The 20118-nt window shown below is 51.8% G+C and overlaps 18 protein-coding genes across 28 annotated transcripts; 10 read left to right on the top strand and 8 right to left on the bottom strand.

Annotated features, from left to right (window-relative positions):
* Nucleotides 1-40: 40 nt before the first annotated feature.
* KVP17_001191 (uncharacterized protein) lies at nucleotides 41-304 on the top strand (the record flags this gene model as incomplete). The annotated part of the gene is made up of 2 exons (XM_068516392.1): nucleotides 41-200; nucleotides 234-304. 2 exons carry the CDS (start codon nucleotides 41-43, stop codon nucleotides 302-304), a joined length of 231 nt encoding a protein of 76 aa, XP_068379058.1.
* Nucleotides 305-351: 47 nt separating this feature from the next.
* Nucleotides 352-983, top strand: KVP17_001188 (uncharacterized protein; the record flags this gene model as incomplete). Its single annotated transcript, XM_068516388.1, has 3 exons — nucleotides 352-445; nucleotides 525-835; nucleotides 861-983. 3 exons carry the CDS (start codon nucleotides 352-354, stop codon nucleotides 981-983), a joined length of 528 nt encoding a protein of 175 aa, XP_068379054.1.
* Nucleotides 984-1012: 29 nt separating this feature from the next.
* Nucleotides 1013-1559, bottom strand: KVP17_005266 (uncharacterized protein; the record flags this gene model as incomplete). The annotated part of the gene is made up of 3 exons (XM_068515071.1): nucleotides 1013-1138; nucleotides 1168-1321; nucleotides 1360-1559. The coding sequence occupies 3 exons, from the start codon at nucleotides 1557-1559 to the stop codon at nucleotides 1013-1015; spliced, it is 480 nt and encodes a 159-aa protein (XP_068379081.1).
* A 680-nt stretch (nucleotides 1560-2239) lies between these two features.
* Nucleotides 2240-3134, top strand: KVP17_001190 (uncharacterized protein; the record flags this gene model as incomplete). 2 transcript variants are annotated; one of them, XM_068516390.1, is made up of 2 exons in its annotated part: nucleotides 2240-2809; nucleotides 2838-3134. In XM_068516390.1, 2 exons carry the CDS (start codon nucleotides 2240-2242, stop codon nucleotides 3132-3134), a joined length of 867 nt encoding a protein of 288 aa, XP_068379056.1. The 2 variants fall into 2 exon arrangements, with proteins under 2 accessions (XP_068379056.1, XP_068379057.1); XM_068516391.1 differs by having other exon boundaries at nucleotides 2240-2860.
* A 10-nt stretch (nucleotides 3135-3144) lies between these two features.
* KVP17_001194 (uncharacterized protein) lies at nucleotides 3145-3351 on the top strand (the record flags this gene model as incomplete). Its single annotated transcript, XM_068516396.1, has 1 exon — nucleotides 3145-3351. The coding sequence occupies one exon, from the start codon at nucleotides 3145-3147 to the stop codon at nucleotides 3349-3351; it is 207 nt and encodes a 68-aa protein (XP_068379062.1).
* Nucleotides 3352-3394: 43 nt separating this feature from the next.
* KVP17_001205 (uncharacterized protein) lies at nucleotides 3395-3782 on the top strand (the record flags this gene model as incomplete). 2 transcript variants are annotated; one of them, XM_068516413.1, is made up of 2 exons in its annotated part: nucleotides 3395-3553; nucleotides 3582-3782. In XM_068516413.1, 2 exons carry the CDS (start codon nucleotides 3395-3397, stop codon nucleotides 3780-3782), a joined length of 360 nt encoding a protein of 119 aa, XP_068379078.1. The 2 variants fall into 2 exon arrangements, with proteins under 2 accessions (XP_068379078.1, XP_068379079.1); XM_068516414.1 differs by having other exon boundaries at nucleotides 3395-3592.
* A 236-nt stretch (nucleotides 3783-4018) lies between these two features.
* KVP17_001193 (uncharacterized protein) lies at nucleotides 4019-6237 on the top strand (the record flags this gene model as incomplete). 2 transcript variants are annotated; one of them, XM_068516394.1, is made up of 2 exons in its annotated part: nucleotides 4019-5101; nucleotides 5176-6237. In XM_068516394.1, the coding sequence occupies 2 exons, from the start codon at nucleotides 4019-4021 to the stop codon at nucleotides 6235-6237; spliced, it is 2145 nt and encodes a 714-aa protein (XP_068379060.1). The 2 variants fall into 2 exon arrangements, with proteins under 2 accessions (XP_068379060.1, XP_068379061.1); XM_068516395.1 differs by having other exon boundaries at nucleotides 5137-6237.
* An 86-nt stretch (nucleotides 6238-6323) lies between these two features.
* On the bottom strand, nucleotides 6324-7169 carry KVP17_001201 (uncharacterized protein; the record flags this gene model as incomplete). The annotated part of the gene is made up of 1 exon (XM_068516407.1): nucleotides 6324-7169. The coding sequence occupies one exon, from the start codon at nucleotides 7167-7169 to the stop codon at nucleotides 6324-6326; it is 846 nt and encodes a 281-aa protein (XP_068379072.1).
* A 426-nt stretch (nucleotides 7170-7595) lies between these two features.
* KVP17_001195 (uncharacterized protein) lies at nucleotides 7596-8546 on the bottom strand (the record flags this gene model as incomplete). 2 transcript variants are annotated; one of them, XM_068516397.1, is made up of 1 exon in its annotated part: nucleotides 7596-8546. In XM_068516397.1, the coding sequence occupies one exon, from the start codon at nucleotides 8544-8546 to the stop codon at nucleotides 7596-7598; it is 951 nt and encodes a 316-aa protein (XP_068379063.1). The 2 variants fall into 2 exon arrangements, with proteins under 2 accessions (XP_068379063.1, XP_068379064.1); XM_068516398.1 differs by having other exon boundaries at nucleotides 7596-8294.
* A 109-nt stretch (nucleotides 8547-8655) lies between these two features.
* On the bottom strand, nucleotides 8656-8856 carry KVP17_001206 (uncharacterized protein; the record flags this gene model as incomplete). Its single annotated transcript, XM_068516415.1, has 1 exon — nucleotides 8656-8856. One exon carries the CDS (start codon nucleotides 8854-8856, stop codon nucleotides 8656-8658), a length of 201 nt encoding a protein of 66 aa, XP_068379080.1.
* A 990-nt stretch (nucleotides 8857-9846) lies between these two features.
* On the bottom strand, nucleotides 9847-10293 carry KVP17_001196 (uncharacterized protein; the record flags this gene model as incomplete). Its single annotated transcript, XM_068516399.1, has 1 exon — nucleotides 9847-10293. One exon carries the CDS (start codon nucleotides 10291-10293, stop codon nucleotides 9847-9849), a length of 447 nt encoding a protein of 148 aa, XP_068379065.1.
* Nucleotides 10294-11165: 872 nt separating this feature from the next.
* KVP17_001203 (uncharacterized protein) lies at nucleotides 11166-12268 on the top strand (the record flags this gene model as incomplete). 2 transcript variants are annotated; one of them, XM_068516409.1, is made up of 3 exons in its annotated part: nucleotides 11166-11530; nucleotides 11559-11751; nucleotides 11780-12268. In XM_068516409.1, 3 exons carry the CDS (start codon nucleotides 11166-11168, stop codon nucleotides 12266-12268), a joined length of 1047 nt encoding a protein of 348 aa, XP_068379074.1. The 2 variants fall into 2 exon arrangements, with proteins under 2 accessions (XP_068379074.1, XP_068379075.1); XM_068516410.1 differs by having other exon boundaries at nucleotides 11392-11898.
* Nucleotides 12269-12328: 60 nt separating this feature from the next.
* On the bottom strand, nucleotides 12329-14365 carry KVP17_001186 (uncharacterized protein; the record flags this gene model as incomplete). 3 transcript variants are annotated; one of them, XM_068516376.1, is made up of 8 exons in its annotated part: nucleotides 12329-12440; nucleotides 12526-12737; nucleotides 12766-12921; nucleotides 12978-13244; nucleotides 13284-13412; nucleotides 13487-14006; nucleotides 14080-14197; nucleotides 14317-14365. In XM_068516376.1, the coding sequence occupies 8 exons, from the start codon at nucleotides 14363-14365 to the stop codon at nucleotides 12329-12331; spliced, it is 1563 nt and encodes a 520-aa protein (XP_068379044.1). The 3 variants fall into 3 exon arrangements, with proteins under 3 accessions (XP_068379044.1, XP_068379043.1, XP_068379045.1); XM_068516377.1 differs by lacking the exons at nucleotides 12329-12440; nucleotides 14317-14365 and having other exon boundaries at nucleotides 12715-12891; nucleotides 13284-13406; nucleotides 14070-14248; XM_068516375.1 differs by lacking the exons at nucleotides 12766-12921; nucleotides 12978-13244; nucleotides 13284-13412; ... (1 more) ...; nucleotides 14080-14197; nucleotides 14317-14365 and having other exon boundaries at nucleotides 12526-12656.
* A 116-nt stretch (nucleotides 14366-14481) lies between these two features.
* On the bottom strand, nucleotides 14482-15993 carry KVP17_001189 (uncharacterized protein; the record flags this gene model as incomplete). Its single annotated transcript, XM_068516389.1, has 1 exon — nucleotides 14482-15993. One exon carries the CDS (start codon nucleotides 15991-15993, stop codon nucleotides 14482-14484), a length of 1512 nt encoding a protein of 503 aa, XP_068379055.1.
* Nucleotides 15994-16150: 157 nt separating this feature from the next.
* KVP17_001199 (uncharacterized protein) lies at nucleotides 16151-16675 on the top strand (the record flags this gene model as incomplete). Its single annotated transcript, XM_068516404.1, has 1 exon — nucleotides 16151-16675. One exon carries the CDS (start codon nucleotides 16151-16153, stop codon nucleotides 16673-16675), a length of 525 nt encoding a protein of 174 aa, XP_068379069.1.
* Nucleotides 16676-16738: 63 nt separating this feature from the next.
* Nucleotides 16739-17806, bottom strand: KVP17_001204 (uncharacterized protein; the record flags this gene model as incomplete). Of its 2 annotated transcripts, none has more annotated exons than XM_068516412.1 (1): nucleotides 16739-17806. In XM_068516412.1, one exon carries the CDS (start codon nucleotides 17804-17806, stop codon nucleotides 16739-16741), a length of 1068 nt encoding a protein of 355 aa, XP_068379077.1. The 2 variants fall into 2 exon arrangements, with proteins under 2 accessions (XP_068379077.1, XP_068379076.1); XM_068516411.1 differs by having other exon boundaries at nucleotides 16739-17671.
* A 36-nt stretch (nucleotides 17807-17842) lies between these two features.
* KVP17_001197 (uncharacterized protein) lies at nucleotides 17843-18816 on the top strand (the record flags this gene model as incomplete). 2 transcript variants are annotated; one of them, XM_068516402.1, is made up of 4 exons in its annotated part: nucleotides 17843-17935; nucleotides 17964-18109; nucleotides 18136-18403; nucleotides 18430-18816. In XM_068516402.1, the coding sequence occupies 4 exons, from the start codon at nucleotides 17843-17845 to the stop codon at nucleotides 18814-18816; spliced, it is 894 nt and encodes a 297-aa protein (XP_068379067.1). The 2 variants fall into 2 exon arrangements, with proteins under 2 accessions (XP_068379067.1, XP_068379066.1); XM_068516401.1 differs by lacking the exons at nucleotides 17843-17935; nucleotides 17964-18109 and having other exon boundaries at nucleotides 18385-18816.
* Nucleotides 18817-18875: 59 nt separating this feature from the next.
* On the top strand, nucleotides 18876-20118 carry KVP17_001200 (uncharacterized protein; the record flags this gene model as incomplete). 2 transcript variants are annotated; one of them, XM_068516405.1, is made up of 1 exon in its annotated part: nucleotides 18876-20118. In XM_068516405.1, a coding segment is annotated over one exon (1243 nt), but the record flags the coding sequence as incomplete, so codon positions are not given. The 2 variants fall into 2 exon arrangements, with proteins under 2 accessions (XP_068379070.1, XP_068379071.1); XM_068516406.1 differs by having other exon boundaries at nucleotides 18876-20083.

The following is a 20118-nucleotide window of genomic DNA, read 5'->3' as shown; positions in this document are numbered from 1 at the left end:
GGTGTAGACATGTGTGCATGAACGTTGAATCTAGCATTTTATGCAATACAAGAGACCTCGTACTCATCCAGCCACTTCCGCAAGATTCCCTTCAGACGACCCTCCTGAGTTGTCAGTGAACGAGGCTCAAACGTCTGGTCCCAAAACCAGCCGGAAGAGGACTGCTGCCGACAGGGAAGCAGAAGCGAAGGCTCCTCCGTGTAAGTTTATTGTTGTTTTTCGATATATTTCAGATATCCACATGCTGATCGTCCCGCCACAGGTGCAGTTTGCCAGACCGAACTCAAACACTGAAGACACGTAGCTCCCCACACCATAACTCAATAATCAGCATTTCAATGGTTTTGGCGCATGACCTTGCTAGGCGCATTACCCTACAGAGGCCGATCGAATTCGGAGCCTCTGGCCAGCGCCGACAATCTTAAGAAGTGGATGGGAAAATTTTGTGAGTTTTTTCTAATAATATTAAAAAACCCACGAATCTATGCAATTTTATTCGTCGCAAACGAATTAATTTTCTTTAGTGGATCATAGACGTCGAACGAAGTCTGAAAGCGGCCTAAATGATGTTGGCGCATCCGACGGTTCCACTTCTGTTCCTGACTTCGTACCGATTCTCTCCAACCACCACCTGGTGGATATAGACCCACGTATTATGATATGCAATGGTACTCTCAAGAAAGCGCCTACGAACCACACCCTAGAAAGCATTCTGGAGCAGGCCGAGAAGCTGCGTTGCAAACCAAAAGACCTGTTCGCTTGTGTAGAGAAGTTCAAGCCTCAAGACTTCGACTTGAACAGGGAAACTGCGATCCTCGCCGAGGTTGCTGAAACCGTAAGTGATTCTTATTTACTTTCAGAATATCGAATATCTCATTGTGTTTCCACCAGGTCCGAAAACTAAGCCGTATCGAGCCGAGGTCCTATCTCGATACAATTTACGAAGAAGAAACGGATGTCAGATAACTGTGAAATGCAGGTGATCTTTGTAATGTATATTCGGTGGTGATCATTATTTATCGGTTGAGGAATCTTCGTCGGTCTCTTCACAGTCTGGAACCATTTCGTATTCCACAGTTGCTGACAGAGTTCCCAGAGTGAATCTAGATCCCAGGTCCAACAGGATGCTCTCCAACGCCTGCGTGGTGCAAGCGATTTGGGACCTACCGTCCAGTTTCCACTTCTAAACGAGGTTGATGGCGTGTGGAGTATTACAATGGAGCCTGGTAGAGATAGCCGCCCTACAAATGCAGAGATGGCTGCAGGGTCGTCCTGAAGGCTCACGTCGAGTGGGTACACATCACCAAGCACAGGTTGGTAGCTGGGAGGAGTGGGTATGTCGACTTCGTGTCCACCCACCGATGTTTCTTTAGCACTGGCAACATATTAGCGTGCATGGCCCCACAAGGAGGCCGAAACCATTTCGGTCGTTGGTCGAGATTGGGGTCCGCCTCCAGAAGAACCGCTTCGCATTCCAAAAGGGCGGTTTCGAAGCTTTCGAATGATATCTGCAACGGAGTTGGGACGCACACCAATATAGCCTTACATCTCGAGCGCATTTCTCGTCGTGAACAAGATGATTGCCGAGTTCGTGGCCGCGCTGCACCGCCTTCCGCAGAAAATCCTTTCCGAAATCATTGAGCGCCTGGGAGCTGCGACGTAATTGAACTGAAACGAGAAAATAGAGAACATCAAACGGTAATTGAACTGAAACGAGAAAATAGAGAACATCAAACTGTAATTGAATGATGTGATAGGACTCCATACCTGATGACAAAAAACGTTGCTCGGACGCCTGCGGCGTCCAGCAGCTCCAACAACCTCTCACAGGATTCTGCATCCAAGGGGGGGGCATCGTCTATGGTAAGCGCAATGATCGGTCTGGATTACATTATAAACATATTTTAAAAATGCATTATTCGTATTCCTTTTTCGGAAACGCACTCATCAGTGTGGACGAGCCATCTGACGGGAGCGAAGGCGGCGCTTCTTCGGCTGATCATCGCCGTGAGCCTACGGTTCATGCCGTTTGAGTTGATAATCCGCCACAAAAACGTCAGAAGTCGCGAGGTGAGCGACATAAACAACGAATTACAGAGTTTCACAGAAAATGGAGTGCGTGTACCGGTTTTTGGAAGGTGAGGTTTGTCACTGATATCCTCCAGTTCCTTAGATTCACGATTATCCGCCTCGACGACATTAAAAAAATGCGCCAAATGATCCAAACCTCACTTTTTTGATGCTTGTGCGGGTATCAGTGACAGCGTACTACGTCCTCATTCTCGCAGCGTGCTTCTCACTCGTGTCGGTGGCCGTTGCCAGCGTCCACATGGCTGTCCTAAGGTCGCCGAAAAAGCGACAGTGGTTGGCAATGACCCATGGGCTGGGAGCAACCCTTCTCAATTGGCTCAGCAAGCCTCTATGGGGATGTCGCATCACCACGTCGCCGCTGTTGCACTCGCAGTTGTCCCTCGATATGGAGGCTGATGCTTCAATTAGGCAGGAAGTCCTTCGGCAGTTGATCGAGCCATCCAAGGTGCGTTCGCCCATCCTGTCTCGGGGCCGATTCATCATGATGTGCAATCATTTGTCAAACCTTGATGGAATCATCCTTCGTGGACTTCTTCGCCCCATCGCCCCCTTGATTGTTTACAAAAGCTCGCTACATTACGTTCCGCTGCTGGGGATGAACCTCTACCTGACTGGTGACTTCCCAGTCTATTTCACACGAGAAAACGGAGGCTGGAAGACGGCACCTGGCTCTGCCAAACAACTCCTGCAGAACATGAAAACCGCGCTGGATGAAAACGTAGGCTTTACCCCGTCCACACAAACAGATTCCCGTGTTAGTTTTTCCTGAGGGGAAGAGGAATCCTGACCCCTCGAAATCGAGATTGCTCCCGTTCCGACAAGGTACTTTGAATTTCGCGATCGCCCATGGAATTCCTATTCTCCCCGTCGCCATATCTGGCACCGACGAGGCGTGGCCCATCCATTCAGCGCTTCTTAACACCGCTGACGTTCGGGTTGCGATCTCCTCGACATTCATTCACCCCAAAAATCTCAGTGTCGAGGTGTTGATAGGAAAGGTCGAAGCGCAGATTTCATCCTTGCTGCAAGTTTCTGCCGAATAATTGCCAAGTCATGTCAGAAGGTATGCGTACTGCGCTTCTAGTTTCCCCCGTTTGTGCTTTTTTCTTCAACAAAAAGAAACCAAAAGTTGAGCAAGAACTCCCCTACGTTACGCCTCTAGACAGAGTCCGGTTCACGTTGCTGTTGCGTAAAGGCGCAGCGCTGAACGAGATGCTGGACGGCCCCGGGTTCGAGACGTGGCTGGAAGAGTTTGGATGACTTGTGTGTTGCGCAATACCCCACCAATCCACCATTTTTCCAGATGGAACGTGTTGTGATCCCTCGGTCATTCAAACTGCTCGAAGAGCTTGAGAAAGGCGAGAAGGGCGCAGGTAGCCAAGACGGCATCAGCTGGGGACTGGTGGATTCGGAGGACAACTCCTTGTGTCAATGGAACGGCACCATATTTGGACCTCATGGTGTGAGTGTGAGCAGGGAGACGAATGTAGACCGCGTTTGAGAATAGGATATACTCTTTGAGTATCACGTGCGGTCCTTCTTACCCGGAAACACCTCCTGATGTGCGATTCAATACCAAGGTCAACATGTCCTGTGTTGACGGCACCGGAAAGGTCAGCGGATCATGGGGGATTCTGGCTAAGTGGAAGCGCGACTACAGTATCGAGAAAGTGTTGATCCAGCTCCGGTAAGCTTCACATTCTGAATGTCCACCACCCTTTCTACTTTTATACATACATCTGCTCCAGTCATGCCATGGTGAACAGCGAGAATCGGCGTCTTCATCAGCCCATGGAAGGTGATGTCTATTAACGTTCTTTGCAAGTGTGAATACGACGAAACTCGAAATAAAGTGGCGAATAATAAGCTAAGAAAATGGTTGGAGTTTATTCCACACGTGACAAAAGCAAAACGTTGATTTTTCCCGATGGCTAAGAAAAAAGGAAATGACGCCGCAAAAGCCGCTAAGAAGGAGGCACAGATGAAGAAGGCTAACAAGAAGCAGTCGAAGGGACAGGGCCCCGGAGACGACATTGAACAGATCTTGAGCCAGATTGAGCAGGAGGAAAAGACGGCGGCTGTGTCTCTGAAGCCCTCCCAGACAGTACCCTGCGAGCCTCCAGCCCCACGAAATGCGGCTACTGCGGTCCTGGGCCCCCAGGGCGACATCATTGTGTTTGGCGGCGAATACTACGATGGCCAAAACGTGCGGGTCTTTAACGAGCTGTACCGTTGCAACATCAACAAAGCCGAGAAGCTCAGCGAAACCAAATGCGAAGCCAAGCCCGGCGCCGAGGAGGATTCGTCTCTGGGAGTGGGAAAAGATGCCACAGAGCCGGAATCATCTCCGGATGACACCGTATGGAGAGAGGTCGTCGTTCGTGTCCGCCCGAAACCACGGTGTGGTCACCAAGCCGTGGTTGTTAGGAACAACATGTATGTGTGGGGGGGGGAGTTTGCGACGGTGGAGCAGTTCTGGCACTATTCCGACTTGTGGTGCCTCGATATGAAGTCGTGGACTTGGACGGAGGTCAAAACTACAGGGAAGCCTCCGCAAGCACGTTCTGGTCACCGCATGACTTACTGGCGCAATCACCTCTTCCTTTTCGGAGGGTTCCACGACACTGCCCGGGAGACTCGGTACTTCAATGACTGCTATATGCTCAACCTTACCACTCTCAAATGGCATCAGCTCGCGTTTCCGCCCCACTCCACTGGTCCAAGCCCTAGGTCCGGATCTGTGGTCGTAGCGGTTGACGATGGAGTCTTTATCCACGGCGGATTCACGAAAATTAAGGACACGAAGACCGGCACAGAAGGAAAGATCCACAGTGACTCGTACTTCCTGCAGCTGACGCCCTTCCTCAACAGTACTCCTCTGAGCTGGGAACGCTTACCTCGGAAGGGTTTCCCTCCCAGCCTTCGTAGTGGCGCCAGCGGCGTGCTATTCAAGAAAAAGGTTGTCGTTTTCGGCGGGGTTTACGACGAAGATGAGGGGGGGCTAGCCAGTGTAAGTATCGCAATGCAGGCGTGTATTTTTTTTAGCGTTTTATTATTCTAGCGAATCTTCCTCACGGTTTCCAGATCAGGTCGGTGTTTTTCAACGATCTGCACATCTTCGACATAGAGACGCGACGCTGGCACCAAATCCACATCAAAGAGAAATCCAAAGTGAAGAAGCAGGATCAACCAGAGAAACCTGCAGAGACCCTTCAGACAGAGATCGAGGATTCTGACGGCGTGATCGAAGAAGACGACTATGACGAAATTTTCGCGTACATTGACCAGGATGGAAAGCTGGTGCGAGTGAAAATCACTGACTGTGAGGATGACGATGAAGGCCTGTTTGATCGAATTGAAAAGGAGACCACAGCTCAGCAGACCCCTGAAACGATTGAGCAGACCCCTGAACCGCTTGAGAAGGCGGAAGCCGTAATTCCAAACGACGTGCCAGAATTGGAAGCGGTGAAGGGCGGTATGGTCGAGGTGCCCAAGACCGCAGTATTCCTCCCTCAAGACGAGTGTCCTCTGCCCAGGATCAATGCCAATCTCGTTATAGCAGGCAACAGACTGGTGGTGATGGGTGGGGTGGTAGAGATCAGGACGAGAGAGGTGACGATGGACGACATGTGGACGGTCAGTCTGCTCAAGCGGGACCGCTGGCAATGTCTGTCACGCGGTACAATTGACGCGCAGCCTTGGATCGAAGACGTGGAAGAAGAAGAAGAGTACGGCGAGGATGATGAATCCGAGGATAGCGACGACAGCGAAGACCCTCTTTCAGGCCTTCCAATTCGGGAGCAGATTCAAGCGGTTCAGTCGGAGCTGCAACAGGCAGGAACCGCTGCCGTGTCCGAATTGCTGCCGGAGGAGCACCCCGAAGTTCCAGTGTCTTCTTTGCTCCCCAAGCCCAACGAGAAATGTCGAGATCACTTCGAACGAACGAAAGAACTGTGGACAATGCTGGTCAGGCCTGCGAACCTCGACTTGGATGCCAAGGAGCTCAGACGCACGGCCTATGACACGAGCTCCGAACTCTACTCACACTGTGCGGACGCTTTGAGCCGAATGGAACGGCTGGAAGGCAAACTCCAACAAAAGCCCCAGAAAGCTGAGAAAAAAGACGAGAAAAAGACTAGAAAATAGTCTCTTCATCTGGAGTATATTCGCAAACGCTGGAAATAATTCCGATTCATTCAAATGGTAGTCGTCAACAATGACTGCAGTTCTGCTCACTTCTTGCCCTTCTTGCCTTTGGGCTTGCCTTTGCCTGCGGGCTTGCCTTTGCCTGCGGGCTTGCCTTTGCCTGCGGGCTTGCCCTTGTCAGCGGGCTTGCCTCCTGACTTGTCCGCAGCCGCCTCTTTGGCCGCCTCAGCTTTGGTCGGAATGTAGTGAATGCGGCTTTTGCTGTCCAAGTTTTCCTTATCGGGATCGTTGACGATCAATATGTCATCCTTGGGTTGGAATAGCAGCTCAGCAGCCTTAAGCGTCACAGAGGAGGCGTTGCCTGGTACCTTGCCGTCCGGGAACCTGTGTTGGAAGGCCGAATACTCCGTGTCCAGCTCCAACACGGCAGTTTTTTTCGCGTCCTCTCCAGCCTGCAAGGTCAGGCTGATACTGCCAGGGTCTGAATCCTTCGCGCCGGCCTTAATATCGACCTTTGTGATGCGGAACTTGTGCAGGTTTTTGTAGTCTTTGCCATCAATCTTATATTCCCCGCCATCACCTGTACAGAGTGCCTTCATTTTGGCTTCTTGGGCAGAATCGCGAGTCGTGCTCTTGAAATACACAGCTGTAAACGCGTTGCCAGGTTTACCCCCGAGGCCCTCATCAGCTGGGTGGTCGGTCTTGGCATCCAATTGTTTCAGTTCGTCGGGTTTTCCTTGCACTCCAGGGGCGGAGCCACCCTTGCTTGCGGATTTTTTTGGAGCGCCCTTACTTGCGGATTTTTTTGGAGCGGCGCCCTTACTTGCGGAGGGTGACGACTTCGCACCAGCTTTACCCTTGCCGCTTTTGGGTCTGCCCTCCATACGCACCGCATTTCCGAGAAAGAGAAGAAGAAACAGAAGACGTCGCATGGTTTCGCTGCGAAATTCGAGGTGCGACTAGAGCACCCTTGTCACGACACGCAAATCATTGTCTTCAACGATGCGTTTGAAGAGTGGCAGGGGTATTGGCTGTTCCCGAAAACATGAATCCAGAAAAGCCAATCTAACGCCTTCGGCTTGCCCTCGAACTTCATCCATAATTCTCTGTCTCTTGAGATTTGAACAGATGCAACCTGAATGACTTTGCTGGTAGTGTATGCTTTCGTCTCAAAGATTAAGCCATAAATGCGAAAGCAAAAGACTTTCTTACCGCAGACAACGTTGAACTCACGTGCACCCCATAAATCGGACCTATTGTTGCGAGTTATGTCCAATTGGAGATGATCGTCTTCGGACAATTCCAAGTATATAGGTACACTAGAGTTAACCGAAAAAACTAGAACGTATCAGAGACTTCTAACGTTCGTTGTGAACGACCAGCCGCAAATTCTGCGGGGTCTCGCGAACGTGCAGCTCGAGTTCCGGGCAACTGCACGGGGTTTCGGCGCAGGCACAGTGGTGGCAGCCAGGGCAGTCACGGACTTCGTCCATAGCTAATCCAGTAGACTCCTCCGACTTCTTGGAGTCCTTGGAAGGATGGCTCTCCGACTTCCTAGAGTCCGACTTCTTGGAGTCCTTGGAAGGATGGCTCTCTGGAGTTTCCTCCGACTTCTTGGAGTCCTTGGAAGGATGGCTCACCGACTTCTTGGACTCCTTGGAAGGATGGCTCACCGTCTTCTTGGAGTCCTTGGAAGGGTGGCTCTCTGCAGTTTCCTCCGACTTCTTGGAGTCCTTGGAAGGATGGCTCACCGACTTCTTGGAGTCCTTGGAAGGATGGCTCACCGACTTCTTGGAGTCCATGGAAGGATGGCTCTCTGGAGTTTCCTTCGACTTCTTGGAGTCCTTGGAAGGATGGCTCTCTGGAGTTTCCTTCGACTTCTTAGAGTCCTCGGAAGGATGGCTCAACGACTTCCTAGAGTCAGACTGCTTAGAATCGATCTCCTCCGACTTCTTCGAGTCCTTGGAAGGATGACTATCGGAACACGACTCCTCAAAACAACACATACGAGCTGAGACACGCCCTTTACGTCCAGACTCCACTGCTCTAGACGTCATGAGAGTGCAATTGCCAGTATGAGGCTCGAAGGTGGCATATTGGCAACTCTCCCCGTTTTCGCGACACGCAGTGATGCAGGCCTCCCGAGATCCAAGCTCGAGGCGGGCAATTGCTGGGCCTTCGAATGACGTGTCATCAAGAAAACAGTCTTCGGCAAGTGAGATTATCAACAATAGACTTACAACGAAGCGCATATGGTAGCTGTCTCTGTTGAGATTCGAACGGTACTTCCGTTTTGTCCCGTTCAGCATGTGATTCTCTGATGTGTCTCTTTTTTCATGTGCAATCTCGTTCACATGTTCATTCGTTAGATTAATCACTCAGTAAAATGTTAGACTGTGAAAGACTAAAGTTAGACGGTCACGTTTGAAGTTCGTGGAACTTGCAGTTTGTTTGAAGTTCTTGGAACCCTTTCATACTCCGAAGGCGAGAGGATATCAACACCCGACGATTGGCGGACACCTCCTTCAGTCGTGACATCAGCATGTCTCGGACCTCCAAGGTGAACTTGCAGTCTGTGTCAGGCAGGCCCACAATATCTTCGAACTGAAACATCGTCATGGAACACAACACCGTAACTCACATCGTCAATGACCAAGCAGTACACCAAGGAGCTCTCGCAAAACGAGTTCTCCAAGAATCGAGCGCAGGAGCCAACTTCGCCGACGAAGACATCTGTGAGGCCAATTATCCTGAAGTCCACATCAGGGTGGAGCTGAAACGAAGTAAACGAAAACCAATGACCAACAATAAAAGGAAAAAATATAATGAAACCTGGGAAATACCAGTTCGAAATTGAGACTCGATTGTACCTTTCGAACTCGCTCCAGCGTTGTCGATTTGTTTTTTCCTTGGAGAACCACCTTCGTCGTTGGAGGATCAGAGGAGAAAAACGCTTCGAAAAACGACGCGATTTCCGTAGGGAGCGGTGGGACAGGATCAGTCATCAGGTCATAGAAGCTGTGCGTCCCTCGGGGCTTTGTCGGTGTGACATGCACACAGTGATCGCTCTGCAAAAGGGGGTGGGAAGAGAGGGAGATAAGGAAGGAAAACGGAGGGAAGGAAGACTTCTTTCGGAGCACTGTCCTGATGAGACCGTCCATTGACGAAGATTGGGAGCCGGCTGACTGTTTTACGGTCGGCGAGTACACAACCCATCCTCCTGGAGTCTCATCTATCTGAGAAGCGATTTGGGTGACCACCAGAACGAGAGGGGCTGGAGGGTCGCACCGGCACCAGCTCCAAACCTTGTCTCTTGCCGAGGGATCGGAGTCCAACACCAACTCGACGTTTACTGAGAAACACGACTTGATTTGCCGGTACACCCAACCATAATCGTCCACAGGGCACACTAACGACAACTGCGGCAAATTAATAGTTCTAGGACCGTCACTTTACCCATTTACTGTCGTCCGGCACGGCTTCAAGTATGCTGAGCATGGCTCGGTCCGGCTCCTGTTGGGAAATCGTTGATGTCACCAGCTGCAGACCGCAGCCTTTCAAGTCTCTGAAACGCGTAAGACATTCAATCGAGGCGAGATTGGCTATCCCTCACCTATGGATTTGGACAAAACTGGATGACCTATCCAAACTCTGCCAATCAGCACTCCCATCCACGAATCGCTCAGGAAATATCTCCCAACGGAAGGAATTCTTTCCAGAGGAGAAGACAGCAATTTCGGTGTCGAAGACCACCGGAGGTGTCTCGAACCGAATTCTGGACAAGAAATCCGCGCAGAACTTATCACGTACGGTCAGAATGTCCATATCAGACCGATCAATCCGAAGAACGCAACGATCTGCCGAGGACACGTCGTCAAGAGAGAAGAAGTCAAGCTCCTGTTCCTGCGTTGGAACGAGGGAATCGCCTTCTGCGCGCCAAACCGCTCTGAATTGAAGTGGTTTTAGGATTGGAAGGCTCGTCACAGAGAAGGAGGGTGCGACAACCACTCGTTGACACGCAGGGGACCCCTTAAATGATCGCAAGTCAACAAGCATGGTCGACGGCAATCTGAAACGTGTACCGCAGTTTCAATAAAGAACTTTAATATCTTTGACAATAATACCGCACTCATCAGTGGTCCTGCAGTCAAGTCTCAGAGCTTTAGAAAAGTCTTCAGTTTCCACCAGCACTTTCATGGCAAACGAGAGGCACTGCAGTCGTGATTGATGCTTGATGAACAGCAATAATTGCTGAATTCAATGTTTGGGTGGAGACGCCAGGTGAATCAGGCCGTCTTGGGTCCGAGTACGCCTACGTTCATCCAGCTGCAGGAGGTAAGCTAATCTCGCGAATCGACGATTCTTACACTGTGCAGATGGCAGAGATGGCCAGAGTCAACAATGTCGGCCCGCACCTGATTTATCACCTCAGTTCGGATTCGGCCTCTGTGAAGCATAAGGTGAGTTTGGGGCACGCGAGGCACAGACTCTCAGGGTCATGCGCCATTGCCTGGAGGCAGGAGTGCCTGCTTTTAAAACTTGTGTGGAAAGAGAGGCCGTACCAGCTCTCAGAGAACTGGCTGGGTACCGTAGTGCTTCTGCTGGTGAGTTTACTTATCATATTTGTATATCTTTTGTATTTAACAAAATACATATTAAGATTGACTATCTTATAATTCATGGTCTCTAGGGGATGAAATATCTCGGATCGTTCGCGAGGAGGCTACAGCCTGTCTGAAGGTGCTATATGCAGAGGAGAATTTGGAAGATCAGCGTGAAACTCGGCGTTTTGCCGAGTCATCACGGGCCAACTTATCTTACGAGTATGCTCGAGATGCCGTTACCCCAGGAGCGAATCAAACGTGAGCGCCCAGTCATAATTGCGCAAGTAATCGGTGCTGCTTCTTCTTATTCTTTCCAGTCGGCCTATGCAGGGGTTCGGCAACTATCAGCCTTCAGCGAACCCCTCCCCTGCCGGCATCAGCCTCCAGTCTGCGAGCTCTGCTGTGGCGTCACTGGCACAGCACGTGGTTCCCATCGTAAATCAAGCAGCCTCCGTGGCTGTACAAGGCGCCAAGAACCTGATACAGACTCGCATGCCCTCGACACATGCAATCCCCTCAGGGTTCGGCCAGCCATCGTACCCCTTGCCGTATGCTTCGGGGACCTTTGAAGCGCCTGCCCAGTATTCCGGAGGACACCCGGAGCCGCAGCCTGCGTTTGCCACCCCTTCCCACAAGCAACCCTCGCCTCGCGTACCATCGCAGGTCTGGCCACCTGTGGGGTCGTATCGGTGGGCAGCTCCCTGGCTCGGTACGCAGTCCTCCCCAAGTGCCTTCGATCGCTGTATCCACTGACGACGGCCGACCGCTAGAGAAGGCTATCGTAGACGGTGTCATGCAACCTGGAGGTGTACGGTTGTCCATGTCCAACTTGGCAGTACGCGAATTCCTGGATCAGGTTCGATCCGTAGACCAAGCTGCTGTGGCGATATTGTTATTCGAGAACTTACAGGTGGGATCTAGGGTTATCAGGTATGTAGACCTGCAGCCATCTCCCTTCCTCGTTACGAGCTGTTTCACTAATACGAGCAGGTCTCCGCTCAGATCTTGTGGTGTTCCAGGATGCCCTCACGAGAGGCGTCAACCAACACAGACGTGACTTGGATGTCACAAGCGATCGGTATCCTGGCAGCCGCCCAATAGTGCAAGACATCTTGTCTCTCTGTCGACAAGAGACAGCGAGTAGTAGTTGGCCAAAACCCGTTGGAAATCTGCTGGACTTCGACGTCGAACCGAATGAGATCCACATCTCTGCTGCTGCACCAGAGACCGTCAAAAGCACCACAGACCTCCTCGACCTACCACTTAGCACTGCTCAGGTCACTACTACCACTTCTGGCACCACTGCCGACCTTTTGGGAGCAGGCGATTTCGTGGATCTGCTGGGCCTACCCACAGGACCCGGCAATCTAAATCCAGCACTGAACACCAGCTATTCGGACGTAGCGTTGATCGACTTCAATTTTTGATGAATAATCATAAACCACTTGACGAATCACTTGATGAATAATCATAAACCACTTGACGAATCACAACTCAGAATGGAGAATCGACTGCTTCCGAACGCCTTCGGTTGAGATTGAGAGTCCGTCGTTGTAGAGAATCAACTCGACGAAGTCCTCGGCGCTGATGTCGAGGGGACTGGGGATACGCATTTGCATTAATCATAAATAGGAATTCGTATTTAATTAACTGAATACAAATGTTGAATGTATTTGTTAAATACCTGATCCGGAACCGTTTGCGCTTAGGTCTCCACGCCACGAAGTCTCCGGACTCCACATCAGGCAAAGGCACGTTCTCAGCCCAGTAAAACCTAGCGGGCTCGTGTGCGAACTTATCCGCAATAGCAGTCATCTCCCGAGTCCGCTGGTCGTCAGGCTTGGATGAGACGAGTACGAAGCAATACTTGGACTCAGAAGGACCACAGTTCGTCTTCTGAGTGGCGAAGCCTCCCAGAACCCACCAGTTCTCTGTCGGTGAGCTGCTTGAAGCGAGGTCGATAGTGCCCAGCACCTTGCTTCTTGTAGGCAACGATGCGGTGGAGCTCCAAAATCAGGTTGTTCCAGTTGTGAGCGCTTAAATTTTCGGACTGCAGAAAGTTAAAAAAATTAAGTAAGAACTAATTAATAATTCAGATTAATTAGCAATTAAACATAACCGTGGCGCAGTCCTCACCAGTGACAGATCATCCACGTCGTAATAGTGCCTCAATGCTGGGAACGTCACAGGGAGGTCCACAGCTCCCTGAAGCGCAGCTCTCGTCTTCGGATTGATATTACTCAAAAGAACGCATCCGATATCCAGCTTCTTTTTGAAGTCCATGGAGAGTTTTTGCAGCTTCCACGAGACCGCGGTGCGGGTGTCGCTAAAGTACACCACCTTGGCGAGTCCGGTGTCCTTGTTGAACTGTGCCAGCTGGGCGGGAGTCGTGATGGAGACTACCTGAAGATCGATGAGAAGCAATTAAAAAAAGGATCTTACATTACTTGGCAGATTTTTGAAGACCCATTTCTTTATTTCTTGTGGAGAGTCGATCTTGTCCAGGTTCACAGGGATAAATGAGCCTCCTGGCATCAGCAGGCCCATAGCCGGCAAGTGAGTAAGCTGCAACTAATTAGGAAAAACAAAGATATTAGCAAAATAAACTCTGAACCTATAAATTAAGAAACATGGGAAAATCTTACATGTTTAAGCCCGCTGACGCGCCTGGTTACATCTCCATCGGCGTCAATGGCCACCACTGGTAAGACATCCGCCAGTATGCCTGAGGCCGACTTGACAAGAGACTCCTTGTTGCGGCAAGGAGGGCAGGAGTCACGGAACAGCACAACAAGAAGCGGCCAGGAAGCAGACCACACCTCGGTTTGCAGTTTAGTGAACTGCGCAAAGGATTCCACACGTACCACGTTGTCCGCGTCTCTGTAGAGTGGCTCGAATCGTTGGAACCGCGAGTCATCTTCATCGTCGAAGACAACAGTAGGACCGTGCGGCCCCATAACAATCCGAACGCCGCCACCCGAGCCGCCAAATCCGCCAAAGCCACCAAAGCCCCCAAAGCCCCCACCAGGATGGCCCTGAGGAGGGCCCTTTGGAGCACCGCTCTCTCCGAAGTTGTCATATTCCTGACGTTTCTCCTCGTCGCTTAGCGTTTCGTAGGCATCCGTGATGTCAATAAACTTGTTGTTGGCGTCGGGATCATCAGATCTGCAGAAAGATATTATGAAAATGTACCGGGATAAACACTTTGAGAATTCTACCTAGATTAACGGGGCCTTACATATCTGGGTGATGCTGCTTGACCAGTTTTCTGTAGGCCTTCTTGATGGTGGCCTGGTCAGCCTTAGGGCGAACTCCCAGAATTTTATAGAAGTTGCGGTCAGTAGACCCAGAGAGAACTGAAACAAAATAAATAACGTGATAAAGATGCTGGAGAGAAGCAATCGCATCACCACAGAAGCGGAATTTGCGTGCCTCCCTCAGCTACCGCTCCTGTTCACTGGACGTTGTTTCCCACCTGAACACGCAAGAGAAAGTAGCACGAGCAGACCGCTTAGTGGTCGCATTCTAGAAATGTGGAAAAAGCGTAAATACGCCAACCGTTGCAATCTCCCACTCTTTTAATGCGACCACAAATAATTCCCGAACGCAATACTTCACAACAGCTGATTGCTTACGCCACTTAGAGAGGAGTCACCAGTTGTTGGGCGAACACATTGTCGCCTATCGACACCTTGTCCACGAAGAGGGGGTCTTTGTCAATCTCCAGTAGCTGCCGACCATTCAAGAAAAGTGCACGGACGAGCAGGTCCATCTCCAAACTAATGCTGTCCGGCGATGCAAGGCCGAGAAGAGTTCCCTTCTTTCGGGAAACGTGAGCGCAGCCCTCGATGTTGGCGATGATGGAGTTGACGCCAGAGCCGATGCTTGTAGTGACGCGCACGTCAATGGCATTGTCCACTTCCAGCCGAAGCAGCCATTGGAAGAACGATCTCTCGTCTTCGGCCGAGTCTATGCCTTCATCGATTTTGTCACAGAAGTACTCTGCAACCTTCTTTACCAGTTTGGGGCAGAGGTAGGGGTCGGGGAACCGTCCCGACAGAGTACGGGTAAGCTTCGCCTCGATTCCAGCCTGTACCGCCCTCCTAGATCGAATAGTGTCTTTGTTGAACGTGACTTCCTCTTTAATGGGAATGATTACCTCGTGGGAAATCAATAGGGAGACGTCAAGGAGCCCCTTCAGCAAGCCCTTGTGGACGTTTGGGTAGTGCTGGGCGAAGTCACCTGAGCAGGTGAGCAGAGAGCGCGTGTTGACTGGCGAAATTGCGCCCTGGTTCAAGGTCGGGTCACCGAGAGGGTACAATGCCAAGGGTCGCTGGTGCCGCCTCAGATTCCGCTCCTTGATGGTGCTGACGGCGGAGGAGACTGACAATCTGCGCTCGCCGAACAGGCCCTTTCGTCGGGACTCCTTTCGGTAGTCTCTCGATCTGTCAATGACATGGTAGTAGTAGTCCTTGTGTCGGCCACTTCGCACCTTGCTGGTGTCTCTATCTTCCGGTGGGATCATAGATGTGGCAAACGACGCAACGCTGGACAATGACAGCTTGCGTCGTCGCCGCCGTTCAGTCCTTGGTGAGGCGTAGGTCTCCATGCGATGTCTTGCCGAGAACGAGGCCAAGGTGGCGACGGACGGCGCCAGCGGCGAGTACCGGCGAAATGAAGGCACATCAGACCTCATGGGGCTTGCGCTTCGCCCAACCGAGCCCTGTCGCATGGAGGGGCTCAGAATCACAGGGTCAGGCCGCCTGAGCAACGATGCCTGGCCAGACGCAGGCCGCCCATAGCTATTGGGGATGCCGAACGCGTACATGCCAGTCTCCATGTTCGTTGCCTGAACCGGCGAACAGTGAGCCACGGACGGCTGAGGGGCACCAGAGCCCTGCGCTAGGGATCCGCGTGTTGGAGTTCTCAGCGACGGCGGTGCAATTAACGGGGACGCTAGACCCTGAGGCGGGGAAGACCCCACAACCAAAGGCACCGGCTCGCTGTAGGTGCACACACTGGGGAGTGAGTGGTCACACTCTGCCAGGTTGAAGTTAGTCATCGGCGACGTCGAAGGTGCTACGGGAGTCATGGGCCCCCATGAAGGGTGTGTGTCGATAGTGAACACGGGTAAGCTCACCTTACGCATCATCAGTCACAATTTGCCACATTTTTGGAGGCCATTCCCAGTGCCACTGGGTCACTGAAAAGGGGTTAGGAGCAGCAATTCGCATGTGGAGACAGGGGGCCGACGTCGAGTTGGTTTGCACGCTGGACCGAAGATTACTCCGAGCAATATTCCTGAAATCATGCAGCTGAATCTGGGCGTTACCGCGAATCCCGACGCCACTCGTGGTGTAGATTATACATCGGAAATGCTGCAGGACACCCTGGATCGGGTACCCACGCTGCCATTCGATGATATCTTGCGAGCCCTGGCCGCGACAGGCGATTTTGCAACAGTAAACTCTGTCGAAGCTTCTCGGTACAGGTGGATTAAGTGGTTTGATGAGCTCTCAGGCCTGATCCAGGATAAGGCCAAGGAAGAGGAAAGGGCTCGAGACGAGCACTTCAAAATGGAGCAGATCCTGCGCTCCACGATTAACCGCCTGCAACAGCGGAACGAAGAGAAAGGCAGATGCACCTCGCGACCTCTGCAGCAGTTCAGAGCCAAAGTTGACGGAGTCCACCAGTTCCAGACTCGGTTAGAGAAAGTGAAAACCGAGAAAGGCCGAGCCCAGGATATCATCCTCGACGTCAACGGTCAAAAGGTGCGCTGCACGCCGGAGTTTTTGTTGCAGTGTATTCAGGTTCTCGTAAGTCGTGTCAGCTAACATTATAACTCCTAGCTACAAGGCAAGGCAGCTGGCGTAACTACTAGGATTAAACAAACACGACTACCTTTCCAATTGGAACGCCACCCATGGGATGACGCGCCTCATCTTCGCGCAAACGTGACAGGAGAACACGGATAACAAGCCCAAAGATTCAACTGGAAACTGAAACTTAGGTGAGGCCTTCTCCCACAGATGCACCAGGGTTGGTAGCATCTGAAAGGACAGCACAAGCCTGTTCTGACAATGGCGGCATAAGGGAGGGGACATCTCTGCCAGAGGGATGCAGCCTTCAACCGTCTCGACTTGGTCCAGCATCCACAAAGGCACTGAGAATCCGACGCGGATGCAGGCTGAGGGGCTCCTGGACATCTCGTGACAGAACATCTCGCTCAGCAGAGGGGGAGAGTAAGTTTCTTCGAATCTCGTCCCGTTTTGTTTTCCCATGATCACGTCGAGGTAGTCTTCGTAGTCATCATCGACGTCGTCAGGCTGAACCTGAGGCAGCTCCTCATCGGAGTCATAATGGACCGCCTGCACTGCGATCAAGGGGGGTTCTGACCACTCAATGTAATATGACGGCCATCCCCGACATGACTTCTTTGGCTTCGGCACCGTAACAGGCGGTGCCGTACCTGCCTTCTCACATCCAGCCAGAAATCCCGTCCAATCAACGTCCTTCGCTCCCATGAGGTCACCGAAAGCCACGTTGCCGAAAAGAGACCCCACCTCGCCCACGACAGGGGTCGTTTCGAGCTGGGCGGAAACCGGAGTGCTATGCGACAGGACCCATGATTCGACAGTCAGCTCCTTCTCTAAACAGACTTTGATGCTGCAGACGGAGTTGTCCAAATGTGCGACCTGCAACACCTCTACCAAATCATGAGACACATCGCACCTGGCACACTTTTCTGGCTGGAATCTGCCGCCACAGTAGGAGTCGTACGTGGTGGCCTGACCCACAGGCGTCGAGGAGAGGTAACCTAGATGTGCCATCGATTTCACGAATAAGCAGGTATGAGGTGGATGCTCGCCGTCGTGTTCTACAGCGTCTTCTCGCCGTTGGCGACGGTGATGAACCGTTTGCTGTTGACTTCTGCTGATGACCTCGACGAGAGGCCTCTCTGTCATCCAGCACCACAGTCACCCTATGATTTTACGACGTTGATGCGTCTCCCGCTGTTCCTGACCTGGGTACAGCAATTCGTGATTCTGTTCACGACACTATGCGTGGTGGCGCTGGCGCCATGTTTTAAACAAGTAGGCCTATGCGACGATGCCAACTCAGCGATGCCCAACCCTTTTCAAAGTGTTTCACATCGAGTCTCCGTGGCTGACTACATTTTTACGAGACCACCTCTCCTATCTGCCAGTGGCGCTTCTGTTTGCTGGCCAAATAGGGTTCGGAAACTACTGTCTTAGGGAGATTCCAATGTGAGCGACTGGGAAGGGGCACACAGCGCCTCGTATCACGTGTCGCGTTCAACCAGTGTGCTGGTGGCTGTCCTAATGACCTCCGTGTGCGCTGGTTCCTTCCCAGCGCCACCGGTGCTGTGGTCGTGCGTGTGCATAAGCCTGGGGTTCCTGGTGACGTCCGCAGACGTCAACTACTCGAATCTCTGCTTGTGGGGCTACGCCAACGGGTGCGTGGCTAGTGTGTTCGGCTGTCTCTATCTGCAGTCTATCAAGTGGGTAATGCGCACCCGGAAATGCGCCCATTCAACCATAGTGAGACAACGTCGGAACGCACACAGGTCCTTCACAACACCGTCCACCTCCTGGTTCTCTTGCCGTTAGTGGCCTTGTTGCTCCCCAAGGAAGCTCCCGTGTGGCGAGACCTTCACACCATCGCACAATACCTCCCACACACAGCTGATGTTCGGGACCTCGCCTGTCTAATGTTGCTCTCAGGCCTCTTTGTCACCGTCTTACCCTTTTGTACGGTGATTGCCATCCAGCAGGTTTCGCCGCTGACTCTAGTTGTAGCAGGCTACGTGAAGTCATGCTTGCAGCTGTGTGCAGGGTGGTTTCTACTAGGGGAACCGAGGACGCCATTGGCTATGGTTGGCGTTGTTTTCGTCTTCGTCGGAAGTGCGTTGTATGCCAGAGCCTCCATGAATGCGAAAGTTAAGGGAGAGTGACGTGCTAAAATGTGGGGCTATGTTTTGAACCAATTAGATTTTAAAAATAACTACAATCAATGAGGACCATCGGAGCTATTCTTTTCTCTGCGGCTTTGTCAGCGAACCCTGCCTGGCTTAAAAGCTCTATCAACGAGAAGACTTTGGTCAACGGCCGCAGCTTCGAGGATTTTTTAAAGCATGGCTACAGGAGGCGTCTCCGAACGCAAAGGGAAGGTAATGTGGCAGATCTTTTCCATTCGAAGACAGACCACGACTCGAGTTGCAAGGTACAGTTCGAGTTGGCGATAAACCAAGACGTTAGTGGATCCTTCGCATCGGTGGTGAAACAGTTCCGAGACAACATGCACGGCCTCATGGGAGAGGTGTCAACGAAATTCCCTGGATCCAGAATTGGTTTCAGTTCGTTCACTGACAAGCCGGTACCCATCAGCGGATTCGGGGACCACGGTGGATACCCCAAGAGCTACTACCGCGACCACTGCTATAAGCTGCGATCTCCATTGACTTCCGACGCTGACGCCTTAAGTCACGCTATGAATGATGTCAACATCAGCGGAGGCGGAGACTACCGCGAGAACATTTTGGGATCTTTGGTGTCCATCGCAAACGACCCTGCTTGGGGCTTCTCGACCGGATTAAGCGGAGGCGATAGCGACCAAACTGCAATGATTAGAGTGGTTCTCTCTACCACTGACGCGCTGCCTCATACGACTGGTGACGCAAAGAGGAACATCCAGGACTGGAACGAGAACTGGGGAACCGACCATTTTCATGACGCCTGGACTCTTCATTATGGTCCCTGCCGTAAGGGCAGCGATACTTACAAGGAGCTGCTGGTGCTGAGAGCCAAGCATGAGGCTGGAACGTTGAAAGGCGTTGATAGCGAGCGGTTCGACGAAATCATTGCTGCTTGTGGGCCCTGGCCTTTCTTTGGTGACTTGACGGATCACGGCTCCGTGGTCGACACGCCTGATGACTGCCTGCGCCACGAGTACCCCACGGTGGAGGAAACCATGACGGCGATGAAGTCCATGGAAGCCATGGTGCCCGTGGTGGTGACGCCGTCGGCGAATGCTGGATTCGACTATGTGAAGTACTATGGCAACTGCCCTCACGCCACCTCTGAGTCGGAGTGCCTTAGAGAGCACTACCAGAAGCTGTTTGAGGATGCTGGAGTGCAAGGTCTTTTCTACAGTCTTGAAGGTGATAATATCCCGACCATCAACGAAATCATTCTGTTTGCATTGGACTCCATCAAGTATATGTACTGCCAAGGGGAGCTCTTCCCAACTCCGAGCG

This window comes from the organism of the source record quoted next (assembly GCF_019968985.1).
Source record: "MAG: Porospora cf. gigantea B chromosome Unknown PgB_NODE_124_length_36390_cov_122.695, whole genome shotgun sequence".
NCBI lineage: Eukaryota > Apicomplexa > Conoidasida > Eugregarinorida > Porosporidae > Porospora > Porospora cf. gigantea B.
Note: the sequence above shows the minus strand (reverse complement) of the source record. Positions and strands in the feature narration are given on the sequence as shown.